Source organism: Hyperolius riggenbachi, chromosome 3 (assembly GCF_040937935.1).
Source record: "Hyperolius riggenbachi isolate aHypRig1 chromosome 3, aHypRig1.pri, whole genome shotgun sequence".
NCBI classification, from domain to species: domain Eukaryota; kingdom Metazoa; phylum Chordata; class Amphibia; order Anura; family Hyperoliidae; genus Hyperolius; species Hyperolius riggenbachi.
In genome coordinates this window covers 109,568,296-109,587,832 of record NC_090648.1, presented here as the reverse complement: position 1 = coordinate 109,587,832, position 19,537 = coordinate 109,568,296, and the positions used below count along the sequence as shown (strand labels likewise).

At 45.2% G+C, this 19,537-nt stretch overlaps 1 protein-coding gene across 2 annotated transcripts in view; it reads left to right on the top strand.

The window, feature by feature from the left end:
• The first annotated feature begins 3,904 nt into the window (after positions 1–3,904).
• Positions 3,905–19,537, top strand: part of POLD2 (DNA polymerase delta 2, accessory subunit) — a 115,905-nt gene continuing 100,272 nt past the window's right edge. For both annotated transcript variants that reach the window (XM_068274755.1, XM_068274754.1), the window contains exons 1-4: positions 3,905–3,991; positions 9,865–10,093; positions 11,668–11,789; positions 17,907–18,030. In XM_068274755.1, the coding sequence (XP_068130856.1) occupies positions 9,874–10,093; positions 11,668–11,789; positions 17,907–18,030 (466 nt within the window). In that variant the 5' untranslated portion in view covers positions 3,905–3,991; positions 9,865–9,873. The remainder of the gene's footprint in view (positions 3,992–9,864; positions 10,094–11,667; positions 11,790–17,906; positions 18,031–19,537) is intronic.

Below are 19,537 nucleotides of genomic sequence, written 5' to 3'. Positions count from 1 at the left end.
TGAAAATATCACCTAGGAGAAAACTCAGGTGAAAAAGTGAATTGCATATGGGCCAGGGAGAGAGAAAAGAAAGAAAGAAAAAAAGAAAGAAAGAAAGAAGCGTCACCTCTTCCTCCTGCATCTCACCGCAATGGCCATTAAAGTGTTACACATGTTACACTTCCTGCGATTTTGCATCACAGCAAAATGCATGCGATTCCCACCAGCAGAGGCATAGCTAAAGTTTTCAGTGCCCGGGGATAAAGACAGTTTTGCCCATCCTCCCCCCTCTGGACATAATGGGCATGGCCACACATCAGAATGTGCTCATGGTCATGGGTGATGTGCCCCCCTTTAAATAGCCAAATGTGTGCCCCTTTAGTTAGCCAGATGTGCCCCCTTCACCCTGTTTAGATAGCCAGATGTGCCCCCTTTAGATAGCCTTATTCTGCTGCTAAGGCTTCTGCAGAGGGAGGGAGAGAAGCAGGGGCACTTCGGGCAGCCAGTGAGCCACCTCTCATGCACGTGGGGGTGCAATGGCCGTGCTGAGTGCCCTCACAGTGCTGCGCCCGGGGACACGTGTCCCCCTTGCCCACCCATAGCTACTCCTTTGTCCCCCGGATGTGTGATCTCTGCTTAAAACTTTTAGCATGCAATACAAAAGGTGCAATGTTCTTTAGACAGCATGCGGCTTCCTCCTTGATGCAGATTGCTAGTCAGGTATTGTATCGGCAATACGTTGACATGTATGATCATCAGCAGACCAGATCCACCAGTATGAAGTTGAAAGATGAAGACACAAATATATGTGTTCACTATCTTTGGTGGTCTTTTGCAAACTTTTAATAATTATTGCCAGATTGTTTGTTGATGATTAATTTTCCAAAGACCTCATGTGTTTAGCTGCACGGCGTGTGTTTGTTTGTCTGCGACTGAACGCAGGGGATTTTTATAGTAGTTATTGAATTTCAATGAGTAATCGTATGCGTTGGGCAGAAAAGTAGTGCAAGTTGTATCTTTTTTTTAAACCACTATAAAGAATTGCAGATGGCTCCTGAAAACAAATTGGCCCCTTAGAAAAGCATTACTTGTTTTCACATGCGATTTCGCATTGCAGCAAAACACCCACGGCTTTAAGAAGTGTGACCCCTGCCAAAGTCCTTTTTCTCACTTGAACAAACTCTGAGGCTACGTTCACAGTTGACGTTGCGTTTTTGGTGCGATGTTAAGGTTGCACCGCAGTTAGTAACGTAACGCAAAAGCATAATGTGTTAGTACACGTTATGCTATATTGCATTGCGTTTAGCTGTCATTTCAATACTACCTTAACGTCGCATCAAATGCGCCCTTATCGTGGCATCCTGATGCACCCCAAAACGGCGCATGCGTTAGGTTTTTTTTATTAAAAACAAAATCCACTGAGCATGTGCAAACACAGTAACGCAGCCCATAACGTGCCAAATGCACTGCAAGCACTACTTTCACAGAACGTGCTGCGTTACATTATAACGCAACGCATGCACTGTGAATGTAGCATTGACTTTGCATTGCAGTGCGTTTGTACACGTTAGAAAGGGCTATAATGCGCAACTTTAATGTCGCACTGCCAACCTACCCTAAAAGTGTACCTGAGATGACAGACCCCCTCCCCCGGGGGACTGCGCCTGGCCGGAGGCCTAAAGACATATTCGACCCGTAGGTTGAATAATTTCACTGATGGGACAACGCTGAAATAAGGAGACATGGGCCTTTATTCAATTTATGTTGCCCATACAGGGTACAATAAAAATGTTCGATTTTCCTGTTTATTTGAAGAAAACAATCGAATTGAATGAAAGTTCAAAAGAATCTTTTTTCGATCAAGAAAATTGAACGATTATCCTGTTTTTTTGAATAAAAATCCAAGTGGACATTTTGGAAAAATCTTTATATTCGATCTAATGGAATAATCGAACAAAATTATATAATCCCCCCCAAAAAATTGTACCATGTATGGGCCCCATTGCATTTTCTCCAGTTTTCTTTTAGGTGATATTTTCAAAACGTTATCAATGTGGGCTGGTTCACACTATCTCGGCTCTGCCTGTTCAGTAAGCCAGCACCTATTCAGTAGGAGACCTTGGGCAAGACTCCCTAACACTGCTACTGCCAATAGAGCGCGCCCTAGTGGCTGCAGCTCTGGCGCTTTGAGTCCGCCAGGAGAAAAGCGCGATATAAATGTTCTGTGTTTGTTTGTTTGTACTAGCAAATGCACTGTTTGCTAATCACCATATCGCTAAGCGATAGCGTTTTGTCGTGTGAACTACATGAGAGAGGACCAGGAAGGCTCACAGGGGTGGTCAATCTTTTTAGGCCAGGGGCCATATCATAGTTCTTGAGCGTGCTACGGGGCCGAACTAGTGAAATTAAACACAATTTCTGTATGATTGCCATCGGGTACGTCTGTGTGTCATTTTGCCAAAACTTTTCCACGAGAAATAACTAAAATACAGAGTGATGTTAACACAGCGGCAGCTGCTAATCAGCAGCTGTTACTGCTGCAGGCTCAGTGTCAGCTGCTAATCAGTGTCTGTTACTGAAACCCCTGTAAGACATGGTTCACATTAGCGTTCGCTGTCCGGATTCGCCTGATAGGATCCGGACCGTATACTGTACAAACGGAACGTACGTTCCGCATAGCAATGCAAAGTCTATGCGGACGTTCACATGCGTCCCTTCCGTACAGAACGGAGCCCGATCTGATCTGGATTCCGGACACTTTTCCAACATGCGCTATTTTTCGGGTCCGGATCATCCGGCCCACGCACCCGGGCTGGATCCTGACCCGAACATGCGGCCATGCTGTGCAATGAGAAATGGATGTTTCTCATCACACTGGCAATAGGACCGGATGCTTCCAGCACTGGTCCTATGCCACTTGGGGGGCCCGGACTACATGCCGGTATCCCCCATGCTTGCGGTGCCTTTCTGGCACTGCAATGTATCTAGTTATGGCTACTTTATTGTAGCTGGAACTAATACATTTCGGATCCGCAACTGGTGGCAACTTGTGGTCACCGCAGAGACCCGTACAGTCTGTTTGCGGTCTCCGGACCCGGACACTTGCGGACTCGAACCGCAAGTGTGAACGGGGCCTAAGCGGCAATTATGGTCTGTGGGCTGCATGGAACTAATAACGGTAGAAAGCTTTGGGGGCCACCAGAAATGGCTCTACGGGCTGCATTTGGCCCTCGGGCTGTACTTTGGACATGCCTGCACTATGGAATCTAGACCTGAACTCTTGCACAGTACAGAAGGAAAACATAAAAAACTGCACAGTGTATGTAGAGAGTTTAACATGTCTAATTCCCCCTCATCAGTGACTAATCACCACTGTAATTAGATATCTTCAGTTGTGTCAGTCAGCTCAGGAATCTCCTCTGCCACAGCAGAGCTGCTAATTCATAAACAAAAGATGTTAACCCTAAATCTGCTTCCATGAAAGCAGGAAGTAGACACACTGCAGATTGTTTGCAAGACTTGTATTGACTGCAACAAAGACATGTTTTTCTTTAACTTTTAAAACATGGAGGAGAATCTGAGTACAGGTCCTCTTAATTGGAGAGCTTTTTTTTATGTCGCTCAGAGGGTCACTGTAATGTTGGACAGCATTTAGTGCACTGTGATCACTAAAACACTCCAGGAGTTACATCTTGCTTATTGGAAGAACACTAGGCGAAACTTGGGAGGGAGGTGACTTTACAATAACCTCCATTGTCACTTCTATTTGTATATACAATGCTAGCAATCTGAATCCTAGCTCTTGGCTTTATGAACGGTCACATTGTCATTACACCGCTGTGAAATCAGAAATCCACATCCCTACAGTTCGGAGCGCAACGTCTTCCATGCCTGCCTATCCCAATATGGCGATGGGATTTGCCAACCACGGCGCTTGATGATGACGTAGGTGACGGTGCGCGGCGGGACTGCTGAGCCTGGGAAGAGTGGTGGTGGCGGGAGATGAAGAACGGTGAGAGGTGTATAATGCCTGATGTCATGCTATGTTCTTATAACAGTATTATGTGCTTTACATTCGTGCCTGTGCGCCTCCATGTATTTCCCATCGCAGCAGAGGCAGCGTGTACCTCCAGTAGTATGTTATGTAATGATGGCACATGCTGGGGCTAGACTGCTGCATAGATGGAGGGAGAAGGATAAATGCCTGACGTGCAATGTGTTGAACAGACGTTTGGCGGATTTTTACTGTTATTGTCCCTAAAGTTTAGGATTTAAAGGTACCCATACACTTATAGATATGCAGCAGATTCGACCATCAGATAGATTTCTGGCAGATGCCTGTCAAGGCTAATCTGACAGGAATCTATCTGATGTGTGCCACACACTACGAACAGATTTCTAATAGATTCAGAAGGAAATCTGTTGAAAATCGATCTAAATGCATTATTGGACCATTATGCTGGGCATACACGGACATGATTCTCCTTATCAATCGAGCCGCTGATAGCTCGATTGATAATTTCCGACAGGTCCAATCAGCGAGGCGCTCGAATCGAATCCATGGGCAGAAAACGAGCGGAAGATAAGGAGCGCCCGCGGGAAGGAGCGCAGATCGATCCAGGCGCCAGCGGCTCGATCCGGCGCATAAAACTCACCGTGTATGCCCAGCATTAGATCCAATGAAACTCTATAGGTGGCCATACACCTACAGATTTGCAGCAGATTCGACCATCAAGTAGATTTCTGTCAGAAGCCTATCAGGTCGGATCTGACAGGAATATATCTGATGTGTGCCACACAGTAGGAATCGAATTTCAATAGATTTTAGAATGAAATCTATTGAAATTCAATTGAAATGCAGTGTTGCACCATTCGATTCAATGCAACCCTATGGGCCATCGATCGGCTGCCAGCAGATCAATCTGCTGATCGATGATGCTTTTTGCTGCATCGAATTCTATCCAATTTGATCAAAACGGTAGAATCGGCCGTCGATCGATGGCTAAAATCGACCAGTGTATGGGCCCCTTAAGGGCCATCGATCTGCTGCCAGCAGCAGATCGACCTAGATCTTGAAATCGACCAGTGTATGGGCCCCTTTAATTGTGTGGGAAAGGAGTCATTGTATTACTGATTACTTCTGTCAAAAGCACATATAGTGGTGACTATTCACCATTCTAGAAGTAGTGAAGAGCTATGCATGGGTTAAAGAGGGAAATCAGTTTAATGTATGTTAACAAAAGTACTGAAAGGACAAAAAAAGTGCTGAAAACAGGCTACCATTGTTGCGGAAAGACTTTTTTTTTCGAAACGCTGACTCCGTCGATGGGCAACTCAAATACTGCACGGGCAAACAGAAACGACATTATGCACGCTTTGTACATATAGTAGATCAATGTCATTCAAATTACATTGTATGTGTGGCCGACTGCCCAACAGTCATTTGAGTTCAACGCCCGATGTCGGTTGTGTTCATTGACTTTTGGCTATTATTATTATTTAGCATTTATGTAGTGCTGACATCTTCAGCAGCGCTGTACAGAGTATATTGTCTCATCATTTAACTGTTCCGAAGAGGGGCTCACTATCATAGTCCTATGTCTATTAATGTATCATAGTCTAGGGCAGAGCTTGGCAAACGACGGCCCTCGTGCTCTGCTTCTCCGGCCCACCGACAGGTCGCCAGGTTCCCCCCCCCCCCCCTTTCCCCTACTTGCAAAGTGGCAAGCAGGCATCAGGGGATTTGAAACTCTCTCTCCAATGTCCTGTGTCACATCTCCATGGCAACAGGATGGCACGTGGCATGTAATACGCTGGCTCATCCTGATGTCACGTCATGACGCCCTGTTGCCATGGAGACTTAAGGTGGGACATCGGTGTGCAAGGTAAGTTTCAAATCCCCTGGTGCTTGCTCGCAACTTTACGGGGGGTTGGAATTTAAGGAATGCGGTCCGCACAATGCGGCCCGGGCCGTGTAAAGTTTGCCCAGGCCTGGTCTAGGGCCAATTTAGGGAGAAACCAATTATCTATAGGTTTTTGGGGTCTAGGAGGAAGCCACACAGACACGGGGAGAACTTACAAACTTTGTGCAGATAGTGCCCTGTCTGGGATATGAGCTGGGGACCCAACACTGAAAGAAGGCTGCAGCCGCGCTCAGATCTGTGTTCATGGGGGGCCGCCATGCAGTGCTGGTACCGAGCGTTACCAAGCGCCCGGCCGATACAGGAGAGCAGCTGACAGGCAGTGAACTTGCCGCCTGTCAGCTGCCCGTGTGAAAGGGGCATAGCTATAGTTACTACTTCTTGAGAAACCAGCATTTGCAAATGATGTGACACTTAACAATGCTGGTGATTCTAGGTAGGGATGCACCAATGTAGTACGTATTGGCAACATCACTATGGGCGAAATAATGATAGGTAGTCCAATATGAGCCAAACAATCTTAAATATCCAATAATTTATTTCATCTTCTTATAAATATAAAGTTGCATTTACTGGTATATGTCAAAAGTTGAAAAAAATAGCAAATATTAAAGTCTTCATATAAGCAGATGCCAATTTAGGGTGATGCACAGCTTCTTGGAGTATATCTCTTTTGACAACATCTCTGCCAGGGAATGCCCTGAAATGTACATGAAACTCCTCAAGTTGTCGTTTGCTCACATGAAAAAGCTATAATACATTGCTATTTTTTTAATGCTCGTATTTTGAAACATGGACACAATTTTAAGCCTAGTACACACATCAAATTTTGATTGCCCAATTACTGGACAAATTTGACATCCATGTAGTATGATAGCTTACCTACACAATCTGTTCACAATATTCAAGATCTGTTGTCCTTCATAATACATGGAGATGGTGAAATTGGCCAATCAAAATTGGATGTGCGTGCCCGGCTTTAGAGTTTTAAAAAGATAAAATAAAGTACTGGGAATTTTAGGTGGTACAGGTCATTTTGGACTATTAGCACACACAACAATTCTTTACATACTGCAATGACATGACCATTCTCAACACTGAAAAGACTGAGGAAGTTCATTCAGATTTCATATACAGAAGCCAGGCGATCTAACTATATTTGTCCATACAGTCTTAAAGTTGAACTGAACTCTTGCACTGCACTGGACTGAAGGAAAACGTATAGAAATGCACACTGTATGTACTTAGAGAGTTCAGCCTGTCTAATTCCCCCTCATCAGAGACTAATCACAAGTTGTAATTTGATCGCTTAGCTGTGTCCGCTGATTTCCACGGCAGAGAGCTCATTTGTAAACACAGGATGTGTAAACAGCGTAATACATGTAACCATGCCCCTGGTGCTGAAGTGAAATTCACAGGGGTGTAGATACACAATGCAGCGGTGCTGAATTGGTTAAGTAATATTACTTGTTTTAGGTTCTCTTTAAAGTTATTGGTCTCTGACTATCCCATGATACTTTTCTTAAGCTGGGTACACAACAGGCAATTTTCACTTCAGATCCTATTTCTGCTAAGGAGAATTATTGGGCAAAAAATATACAGCCTACTGACTGCAAGTGACTAATCCCAGCTCCAAATCGATCACTTTCTCGATCAGAAGCAAATTGGACGTGCTGGGAAAACAGGGTGGTGGAGTCAGAGCAATTTTTGGTTACCCAGAGCCGGAGGTTTTATACTGAGTCAGAGGACTTTTGTACCTACTACATAGCCCTGCAAGGGTTGTGGAATCCTAGTTGAGGAGTCAGAGCAATGTTGGGTGCCTGAAGTCGTAGTCAGTGGTTTCATAAACTTTGGAGTCGGATGATTTTGTACGGACTCCACAGCCCTGCTGGAAAATATTGATCGAAATACAGACCAGTGTTCCATATGTATGTCCTTTCCATTCCTTTTTGAATGGCAGCCATTTGTAAAATCTGACTGGAATTTAAAAAAAAATTGCATACGTGTGTATGCTAGCTTTCTTCAATAGCCGATCGATGTCGAATATGAATACCTATTTCATCACTTACTCAAATAGGATCTGAAGTGAAAATTGCATGTTGTGTACCAGGATTAAAGTGACCCAGAGACGACAGCTTTTAAAGATTTTTTACTTACCCATGGCTTCCTACAGCACCATAAGCATCTGTGTGAGTCACAGACTGAGCTTCTCTCAGCCTATCACAAGCTGGTTAGCAGCCATGTCTTTTGTTTGTAAACACTGCCTAAGGCCTCTTGCACACTGCAAGTGATTCCGATTCAGATTCCGCTTTTTAATCAGTTTTTACTTCTGATTCAGATTCCGATTTGCAGTTTGCTCCCCTGCAGGGAGCAAACTGCAAATCTGAATCGGATGTAAAAACTGATTAAAAAGCGGAATCTGAATCGGAATCATTTGCAGTGTGCAAGAGGCCTAAAACTGGCAATTACAAGCCAGGATTGCAGCAGGGAGAGGCAGAAACAGCACAGAGGGGCCCAGGAGAACATAATGAAGAGAATGGTATGTTTTTTATTGTAAGAATTTTAGAGTACAGATTCTCTTTAAGTAAAAAATCCTTAAAGAGAATCTGTATGGAAAAAAAAATGGGAGGGGAAAGCATCTGGATCCTATCAAGGCTTCCCCTGTGAAAACACTCTAAATCCAGCGCTGGAGACTTGGGCGCAGCCGGCGCCACCATAGGCCGTAATAGGAACTACGGCTATAGCAGGCACAGGGAGTAACGTCGGCGCCATCCGAAGACGGAGCTGAAGTTGCTTTTAAAACAATAATTCGGCTTCCAGCAATTGCTGGAAGCTGAATTATATCATTCCCCCACAATCCATGGCGGCCGGGAGGGGGAATAGTAATTAACACGGCCCGGACTTGTGCAGCAGCAAGATCAGCCATATACAGGCTGTGTCCTGCGCCCAAGTCTCCGGCGCCGTTCTCTCTCGTACGCTTCCACTGTTCTCCTCCGTCTCACAGTGTTCTTGCAATGCTGCTCTGAACGGCGGTCATCTAAATATTTACCTTCCCGGCTCCAGCGCAGGCGCAGTAACGGCTCTCGGCTTGGAAATAGATGGAAATAGCTGATCCCCCGTCGGGTCTGCTCTACTGCGCAGTCGCAAGTCTCCTGCGCCTGTGTAGTAGAGCGAACCCGACTGGAATCCGCTATTTCCACCTATTCCCGAGCTGAGAGCCGCAACAGCGCCCCTGTTGGAGCCAGAAAAGGTAAATATTGCACAGCCTGACAAATTGTCAGCTGTGCATTCAGAGGGCCATAGCGAGACCACCGTGGGGCGGAGGAGAACGGGGGAATCATCGATAGGATCCAGAGGCTTCCCCCTCCCGAGGTGAGTACCCCCAGGATAATTTTTTTTGTGCAGAATCTCTTTAAGGCCTCTTGCACACTGCAAGTGATTCCGATTCAGATTCCGCTTTTTAATCAGTTTTTACATCCGATTCAGATTCTGATTTGCAGTTTGCTCCCTGCACACTGCAAATCGGAATCTGAAACGGATTAAAAAGCGGAATCGGAATCACTTGCAGTGTGCAAGAGGCCTAAAATCTGTTGTCTCCGGTACACTTTAAGGCATATCTATGCCAGTTCTCCCTGCATTGTTCTTGCTGTCCTGTTTAGATGAGCATCATTCCGGGTTTCTTTTAGGCTGGATTCACAGTGGTCAGCTGCACAATGCATGCATTAACGTTTGTGAGACTGGCCATAGACTTTAATACAAAGCCTGCATTCAGCGAGATAGAATAACGCCATCTATTACAGCGTAATACTGTGAACAGGCCCATAGAGCTGTATGGGCAGCGAGATGACATGCAGAATTATTCTGCAAAGCAACTGAGCACTGTGAACAGAGCCTTACAGCACCATTTCTCTGGATAAATCTATTATTATTGAACCGTCTTTTTGCTGTGTATGTTCCTCTGTAGGTTGGCGCCATGTTCACAGATTTGGCAGTTGCGCGGGGTCCTGGGCTCCTGACATCACCCTCCGAGGTCTCCTCTACCTTCACTAGAGTCTGCAATGCCCACTATGCCAACTGCTCGAAGCATTACCGCCTGGGGGAGCGCAGCTTCACTCGCCAGTATGCTCACATCTATGCCACCCGCCTGCTACAGATGAGGCCCATCCTGGAGGAGCGAGCCAAGAAGAAGTGGGGTGAGCTTGCCGTGAATAGATTTATTACACAAGGCTGTGCTGTTACACATTTGGAAGAGGAAGCCAGGTGCTTCCCATAAATGTTCTGTCTGTGGGGTAGAATAAAGGAGCTTTAAAAATGTATTTTATACATAGTTTGTGAAGCAAACTTGTCTAATTTCTCTGAGCTGAAAACTCTGAACTGACGGTTGCATAAAGAACAAGTAAACAGATACAGCAGAGTGCACTTTTCATTCAGTCACAGTCCTCAGAGCAGAAAAGTTAATGGAAGCCTGTTGCCCTTTATAATGATGAGCAGCAGCCTTTACTGCAGCCATGCGACTGGCCAATGGGGCGCTGCAACCCAAGAACCTTGGCAAAAGGCTCAAAACGCACCGTATAATCTTGGTTGTGCAGATTTACCAAATCTATGTAGTATAAGGGCCAATAGAGTGCAGTATTTGTTTGGTAAGCTATTATACTACTTGGAGGTGGTAAATCTGAACAACTAAGATTGTATGGTGTGTGGTGAGCATAAGGGCCAAGAAATATTTATCTGGCTGTAGGCACCAGGGTTGATGTGGTTCACATTACCCTCTACCACTTTTTTTTTAATAAATGATAGCTTACTTGTTCATTATTGCGAAGTGGATGGACTTGCATCCCCAAGTTTAGCAAACTCACTAATGGAGTAGAGAGAGAGAAAGGTGAGCGTTTCAGTCAGCTGAAGTCTACAACAAAGCTGTAAGATTAGGATTAGGTGGGCTGGACCATTAATTTAATTTTAGCTACTACTTCAGATATGTAGATATATTTTTGGAAATTCAGATGAAGTGAGGTAGTTATATTCTTTGTCTTATTGCTATCTGTGTTGCCATTGATGAGGTTTCCCTTCACATCCTGCTGCTATGACACCTAGTGCTCTGAACTTCCTCATACCTTCCAACTTTTTGAGATGAGAAAGAGGGACACTTAAGCCACACCCCTGATCATGCCCCTGACACACCCCTGATCACGCCTCAGTCACACAGTCCATAAAGATTTCATAAGAAAAATATGTTTTAACATTCAAACCACCCTGGTCCTTTCTATCCTGGTTCATTTTCCTTCATATTAGCATTTTAATTAGTAAATTAGTAATTTATCAATTTAAAGGATGGGAAAAAAGTTTAGAGCCAATCACACATTTTTTAGTACATAAATATATATATTTACATAGAAAGAGGGACAAATGATGAGGAAAGAGGGACAGTTGGGAGCTATGCTTCCTTTGTGCCATTTCTTCTCTCCAGAGTTGGGTGCGGAAAGTCCACTAACATTGCCTGCAGCCCTGGAGCATTCTCTGTGGGAACATACAGATAATCCACTCTAACAAGATACGGGCAGCAAGTTCTGCTTACAAAAATGTCCTGACACAAAACATTTGAAGTTCCTCACATGAGAAAGGGCAGAGGAAGAAGAGGTTACCCTGCCCTACTAAGTCTGGAATTCTGCTATTCTGCTATTCTTCAGCTCAGACGACATCTTGTTATATGCAACTGGCTTGTCCATGGTCATGTATCACATTGTAGTGCTCTGTGGTGTTTTGCTTGCAGGTGATGACTTAGCAGTGCGGAAGCTGTGTGAGCTGCAGTCTGCAGAGCGCTGCTGTGTGGTCGGCACATTGTTTAAGTCAATGCAGCTCCAGCCGTCCATCCTGAGGGAGATCAGTGAGGAGGTATGACCATTTTCTATTCACTCTGGTTACCATTCTGTAAACACACAGGACTAGGAAACTCATTGTTTGGGCTTCATGTTCATAAAGGAAGATTCCATGAAGAGTCATTGGACTGGAAATTAGGTATAAATAGTATTTGGAATGAAAGGACATCTATCGCGCAAAATTGTAAAATTAAAAACACATGTAAACACAGACATATAAGAAGCACATTTCTACCTGAGTAAAAGGCACTATAAATTACTTTCCCCCTATGTCACTGTCACTTACAGTAGGTACAGTAGTTAAAAGCTGCAGGTCTTGGACTAGTCTGTCTCCTCTGTACTAATTTGCACGCTATTTTGGCAGTTGAACTGAGCAACTCCTTTTCAGTAAGGCCTGCAGCCCCTTGTTACTCTCTCTATATAGTCAGTGAGATATAGTGACCTAACAGATTGATGCACGAGACTACCAGCGTTTTCGCACTAATTTTAATGTGTATGTATTTGTATTTATAGAAATTGGTTGTATTAAAGATTTTTTTCTATTTTTTCACATGCACCCAAGAGTCAATCCTTTTTTTTGTACCATTGTATCCTTTTCAGTAAGGCTGTGTTCCCACTTGAGCAGAGAGATTTTTGACCGTTTTTCAATCATTGCTAAACTGACAGTGAACGGCTCCTGTTTAATAATTACTTTTATAATTACTCACCATTGTCACTCTGCAATGGATCCGTGAGATCCTTTGCGGTAAGCGGGCAACACTTCTGTGCAGGCGCGATTATCCCGGGAAGGCAAATTTGTTGCACAATATAGCCTATTGGGGAGCGCATCTGCCATGAGCTACAGTAGGACCATCAGAGCGGACATAACACTGGCTGCTCCTTCTGGCCACACGTGAAACGAAAACTGGACAAAACTGAATTTATGATCTTCCCACCCCGGCCATCCCTGACTCTCCCAGATGTGAATGTCACTGTTAACCACTGCATTGCCGCACTGCAGTCTGTTGTGAATGCGGCAGCCAGAATTATCCACTCCTCCCATCACTCCACCATGGAGGCTCTACTCTGTGAATACCTCTACTGGCTTCCTATCCGGTCTAGACCAGATTCAAGATTCTGTGTCTGACCTACAAATCTGTCCACAAAACCTGCCCAACCTACATTTCCGATCTTACTCAGAGGTACACACTTCGCAACTTTGCTTGACTGCCCACACCCGCGCCTGCATCACCCAGTCCCATGCACGCCTCCAGGACTTCTCAAGAGCTGCTCCAGCACTATGGAACTTGCTACCTCCCCCATTAGTGTTTCTCCCTCCTTCAAATCCTCAAAACTCACCTTTTCGCTCTGGCCTAAGCAACTCCCCCCCACACACACACACACACACTAGTGTTCTAAACCCGCAGCTGGACTCTGGTCCCCTACCATACGTGTCTCTGCCTGTCCCTTTAGATTGTAAGCCTTTGGGCAGGGTCCTCCTCCTTATGTCTCCTACCTGTTCATGCACCTCCATTACTGTACACCCATCCTATGGATCTGAGTAAACTCTACTTAATATTCATGCTCCCATCCAGTGACTGACTAAGCATTACCTTGTATTCATACTGTGCTGCGTGATCTGGTTTGCATGTATTCCTGTATTGTCTTATTGGCACCCCTAAACATTGTCTATAACCTAAGAGACTCTGAAGTCTCAAAAAAAAAATCTTTTTATTTAACAAATGTGTTTAATATGTTTGCCCTAACTAAACCGCCACATTCTAAATCCCCCCCCCCCCCCCAACTCCCCGGGGGGCAATCCGGGCAGCGCTTCCGTCAGAGGCTGAGCTATGAGCCGCAGCTCTGCCTCTCAGCACGTCTGTCAGCCCGGATCGCCGCCTCTCCCCTGCCCCTCTCAGTCTTCCTTGGCTGAGAGGGCGGGGGAGAGGCGGAGATCCGCCGCTGATAGACGGCGCATGGAGGCAGAGCTGCGGCTCAAAGCTCTGCCTCCTAGAGCAGCAAAATCCACGACCAAGAAAGTTGTGGATTTTGCAGGGGAGAGCGAGGGCGAGTTAGGGGGGGATTTAGATAGATTAGAGCGGCGGTTTAGTTAGGGCAAACATATTAAACACATTTGTTAAATATAAAAATGGGGTGTTTTTTGAGATTTCAGAGTCTCTTTAATGAAATTTGAAATTTTTCATGCAGTTTATCATTTCTCCAGAAGGTGGCAGTCTAGTCTGTGCAAACTATTATGATAATCTTCCAAGTCTGTAATGAAAAGCATGCTGATGTTCTTCATTACTGTAATCGTAAAAAGACATTTGTGTGGCTGTTTGAATGTTTTTCTTGATTTAGCCCTAAAACACCCCCTGCCAAATCCATTGTTTTTATTATTTGTGGAAAGGTAAAGTTGTGGTTGGCTGATCTCACTTTCAGCCTGCAACATTCAAAACTAATTTAAATTGAGCCCCAGGCACAAGAAAATAATCTAATCCAATTTTGTTTAAAAAAAAACAAGATAATTTTTTAAAATCCAGCCAGTATGTAAGTGCATCTGTCTGTGTGCTTGTTTCATGGACACCCTGCATAGCAGCATTCAGACTGGGACAGGAACTGGTAGCACTGTGAGCCAGTCAGGCTGTGATCAGTGCTGACAGTATAACACTGCAGTGAGGGCAGTTCACATATATACCGTATTTTTCGGACTATAAGACGCACTTTTTCTCCCCCAAAAGTGTGTGGGGGGGGGGAAGTCACTGCGTCTTATAGTCCGAATGTAGCAATTTTACCAATGTAGGGGCTTCCATTCTTTGTGCTGTAGTGATGTCCGCGGTGGTAAGGCAGCAGCAGCGCGATGCTAAGTGTTTCTGATTCACACCCGCTTAAAGAATACTTGACCTGACTGTAATCGGTAGCCGGGCTGATCCACCACCCCATTTTGTATTCATTTCTGACTGTAATCCTGGCATCCGCGGTGGGGAGGCAGCTGAATCAGCGCAATCCGAGTGTTTACTAAGCGGCATAGCAGCAGTCGCTGTGATGATAGGAAATGCTGCTCCTGGCTGGGATCTTCTAGTCTGATCAGCGCGACTCCGCAAAGAAGGACAATACATCTTCAGCCGCTATAGCGGCAGAGTCCTCATAGGCTTCCGCACTGCATTGTTTACTCGTGTCATCACATGACCCAGCGCACGTGCGCCATGGGTCATGAAAGGGCGCCAGTAAACAATGCAGTACGGAAGGACTCTGCCGCTATAGCGGCTGAAGATGTATTGTCCTTCTCTGCGGGGTCGCGCTGGTCAGACTAGAAGATCCCAGCCAGGAGAAGCATTTCCGATCATCACAGCGACTGCTGCTATGCCGCTTAGTAAACACTCGGATCGCGCTGATTCAGCTGCCTCCCCACTGGGGATGCCAGGATTAGTCAGGTCACGTATTCTTTAAGCAGGTGTGAATCAGAAACACTTAGCATCGCGCTGCTGCTGCTTTACCACCGCGGACATCACTACTGATCGGTTGATGCAGGGAGCAGTTGTGGCAGGGATGAAGAGTCACTGAGCGTGAGCCCCGTGTAGACAACCTAACCACCTATGTGGGTGGTCACAACTCAGCTCCATTTTACAGAGAGAAGCCCCACATGCAGCAACACTGACACAGGCTCACTCTTCCCAGAGGCAGAGATACTGATCTGCCAGGAGGACACCTGCTGAGCATCTTTGCAGATCCCCAGGATACCTGCAGGACTAGGAAAATACCCATAGCCTATGTCCCTGGCTGGAGAGGGACAAAGCACTTCCACTGACTCATAAGGGCAAGTCAGCAACACCCTGAGGTGAGATTACTCCACAGAGAGGCTTGCCAGCATTGCTTTGAGAGTGTGCTCTCTTCCATTTTGTTTCATCCCCTCCCCCACCCTGTGTAAATAGAATTTTAGCACTTCTAGTGGCACACACAAAGCAGCACCAGGGACCATCAACTGTCCACCATTTACTTACTACCATCCATCCAGATTGCTCCTCCTATGGTTCTAGGAGTATCATATACTTTACAGTATATTGGATACCTTGTTCTACCACTCCTGGACCATGGACGCACCTAGGTTCAGTATTCTTTTTTTTCCCCTGGTTTTTGCCCCCTAAACCTAGGTGCGTCTTATAGGTACTATGTTCTTCTCACAGACATGAAAATATGTCCCTGGAAAAAAAGGGCGCGAGGATTGCTGCTAGTAAAATATCGCTAAACTTAGCGATTTTCTACTACTGCATTTAGATTAAAATATCGGTAATATTTACTGATATTTTATTATGGCTAAACCTAACCCTACTTTCACACAGAAACTTTCCTTGGGGGTGCCTAACCCTAAGACCCTACCCCCAGTGGTGCCTAACCCTAAACCGCCCTGGTGGTGCCTAACCTTAAGAGGCCCCCCTTCCGCAAAGCCATGATATGCGGTTATTAGGTAAATTATGGCACCCGATTAGCAGCAAGAGGGGGTAATTTTGGTGGCCAGGCCTGCGGGGTTGGGGGGGGGGGGGGAATTGGCTTGCCGATAACTAAATTGCGGCATTGCACGAGCGCCCACTATGCAATGCCGAACTTTAGTTATCCGTAAGCCAATTTTTTTTCCTGCAAGTCTGTCTGCTGAAATTGCTCCCTCTTGCCACTAATCGGCACTGAAATTTAGCTTCATAGCTGCATATCGCGGCTATTCTAAAAGCCGTGATTTGCAGAAAGAAAGTAAAATACGGCGCCCTAAGGTGCCTGATAGTGGCTACCGCTGTGCACCCAATTTCTCTATCATGCGGCAGAATGCAGCTTTTATTACAGGCACCTATCGTGGGCCATTTTTACCAAAAGGGCTCATGTGCCCTTATTTTCCTGCTTCGGTTCTCCCAGCCTCTCTGTTTAGTAAGCACAACAAAGATGGTTTCACATACTACAGGGTACCTAAAAAGATTGACTCACTTGACGGCGGGGCATAGTAATTGGGAGCAGTTTTAAAGGATACCTGAGGTGACATAATGAGAAAGACGTGTATGCACAGTGCCAAACACACAAATAACTTGCCTGTTCCTTTTTTTTCTTTCTCTGCCTGAAAGAGTTAAAGATCAGGTATGTAAGTGGCTGACTCAGTCCTGACTCAGACAGGAAGTGACTACAGTGTGACCCTCACTGATAAGAAATTCCAACTATAAAACACTTTCCTAGCAGAAAATGGCTTCAGAGAGCAGGAAAGAGATAAAAAAAGGGGTTAATAGTTCATAGATTTTAGCTCTGGCATATTTCTAAGAATGTGTCATTGAGCAAAACCAATAAAACAGTTAAAACTTAAAAAGTAGATTTAAACATAAAATAAAACTGTGGAATATCTTAAAAAGTCATTTTTAGGAGAAGGAAGACAGATACAGTAGTTTATTTCATTCGTCAATTTTCGCCTCGGGTTTCCTTTAAGGTTATGGAGAAGCACAGGAAAGCCTTTGTGGCATCTTGCAGCACCCACTACACCTGTTTTTTGACTATCCAGCTACAGTGTTATCCAATCTGATAGAACACTGTATTATTTGTTTTAAATGTACATTTAGGATTAAACCTGTTCTGTTGCTTTGAGCATTGACCCCCCCCCCCCCCCCCCCCCCTGGTTCTGCTGTCCCCATTATAAAAAGTGCCAGGTTAGCGACGTGCAGATTGTTGCTAGCCTGCTATTTTCTTCAGGCTGCCACTCCCCTCCCTCCTGTAAAGCGCGGCTCCTCGTCTGTGTCCCTTCCCTCCCTGCCTCCGTAAGCTTCCTCCTATCGGCTTACGGGGGTGGGGAAGGAAGGGACACAGGTGAGTGTCACCCTGAAGTAAATAGCCTGGCGCTTTTTATAATGGTGGACAGCAGAGCTGGGGGAGAGGGGGGGGACTAGAGGCACACTGAAATGACACAGAGGCTGGTCATTGTATACAGAACATGCCTCTGTGTCCTAATATGATTTCACAACCCTACCTCGGGTTCTCTTTAAGCCTGTGACCCCAGCATTACAGCAGCGCTTGCCTCTGCATCAGTGTTGTCCAGACATGTAGCTTGGTCACTGATCCTCAGACAAGTTGTGCTTGGGTTGGGTATGTGTCTGGTTGGCACTTATACCACTGTCTCTTTTCATCTTTATAGCACAATTTGCTACCACAGCCTCCTAGACAGAAGTACATCAGTGACTCAGATGAGCTTATACTGGAGGATGAGCTGCAAAGGATTAAGCTAGAGGGCGCCACAGATGCCCAGATGTTTGTCACAGGTAAGTGTTGCCTGTTGGATTTTTTACTGACAGTTGAAAGGTGAAATCCTGTGTTTTAAAACTCATTCTTTGCATACAAAAAAAGTGGCCATACAGCCAGCGATTTTTGTAAATATATACATATATATTTTTTTTAATTATGAATTTTTTTTTGCATCTCGATTGACCATCCAATTCAATAAATCTATGTAATCGGATGTAAGTCGGTACCACATTCAATCCATTTGGTTATGAAATCGGTTGAACGCATTGATCGAGCATGCTGAAAAATCTTGCTCGAAAGTGCTCAGTCGGGTTTGTGGCAGTAACTGTTTTGATATTGCGACTACAGCAGCACAACAGACCCCTGGCCACTGTATCCTCCCTCCTTCCCCCAGTTTAAACTGTCAGCTTGCCAACCCCTGTCTGTGGATCTGCCCATACATCACTAGATGTAGGGCTACCTTAAAGTGCACCTGAACTCTTGCACAGGACAGAAGGAAAACATAGAGAAAGTTTAGACTGTCTAATTTCCCCTCATCTGTGACTAATCACAACTGTAATTTGATCTCTTCAGCTGTGTCAGCTCAGGAATCTCCTCTGCCACGGCAAAGCTGCTAATTTGTAAACACAGGATGTTAACCCTTTGTCTGCTTCCATGAAAGCAGGAAGTAGACAAAGTGCAGATTTACTGCAGGATTTGTATCAGCTGTAACAAAGAAATGTTTTTCTTTACAGGTTATTAAGCTGTTGTTTATCTTATAGAGCAGAGAGAAACTTCTGAGTTCAGGCCCGCTTTAAAGTGAACCAGAGATGAAACACCCTCATGTATTTTACCACATACAGGATCTTCTCAAAAAATAAGCATACTGTGGTAAAGTTCATTATTTTCTGTAATGTACTGATAAACATTAGACTTTCATATATTTTAGATTCAAATACACACAACTGAAGTAGTTCAAGCCTTTTATTGTTTTAATATTGATGATTTTGGTATACAGCTCATGAAAACCCAAATTTCCTATCTCAAAAAATTAGCATATTTCATCCGACCAATAAAAGAAAAGTGTTTTTAAAACAAAAAAAGTCAACCTTCAAATAATTATGTTCAGTTATGCACTCAATACTTGGTCGGGAATCCTTTTGCAGAAATGACTGCTTCAATGCGGCGTGGCATGGAGGCAATCAGCCTGTGGCACTGCTCAGGTGTTATGGAGGCCCAGGATGCTTCGATAGCAGCCTTAACCACTTGCCGACAACTCACAGCCAATGGGCGGCGGCAAAGTGGACGCCGAAAGGACCGCAATACGCGGCATGCCGGGGGAGCGATCGCGTCATTGATGACGCGCTTCCCCCGGCAACTGGCTCTGCCCACCCACGACGACAACCGGCCGTTCGGAAGCGCCGGCGGGTTGTTAACCCCGCGATCGCCGCCACAAAGTGTATAATACACTTTGTAATGTATACAAGTGTATTATACAGGGTGCCTCCTGCCCTGGTGGTCCCAGTGTCCGAGGGACCACCAGGG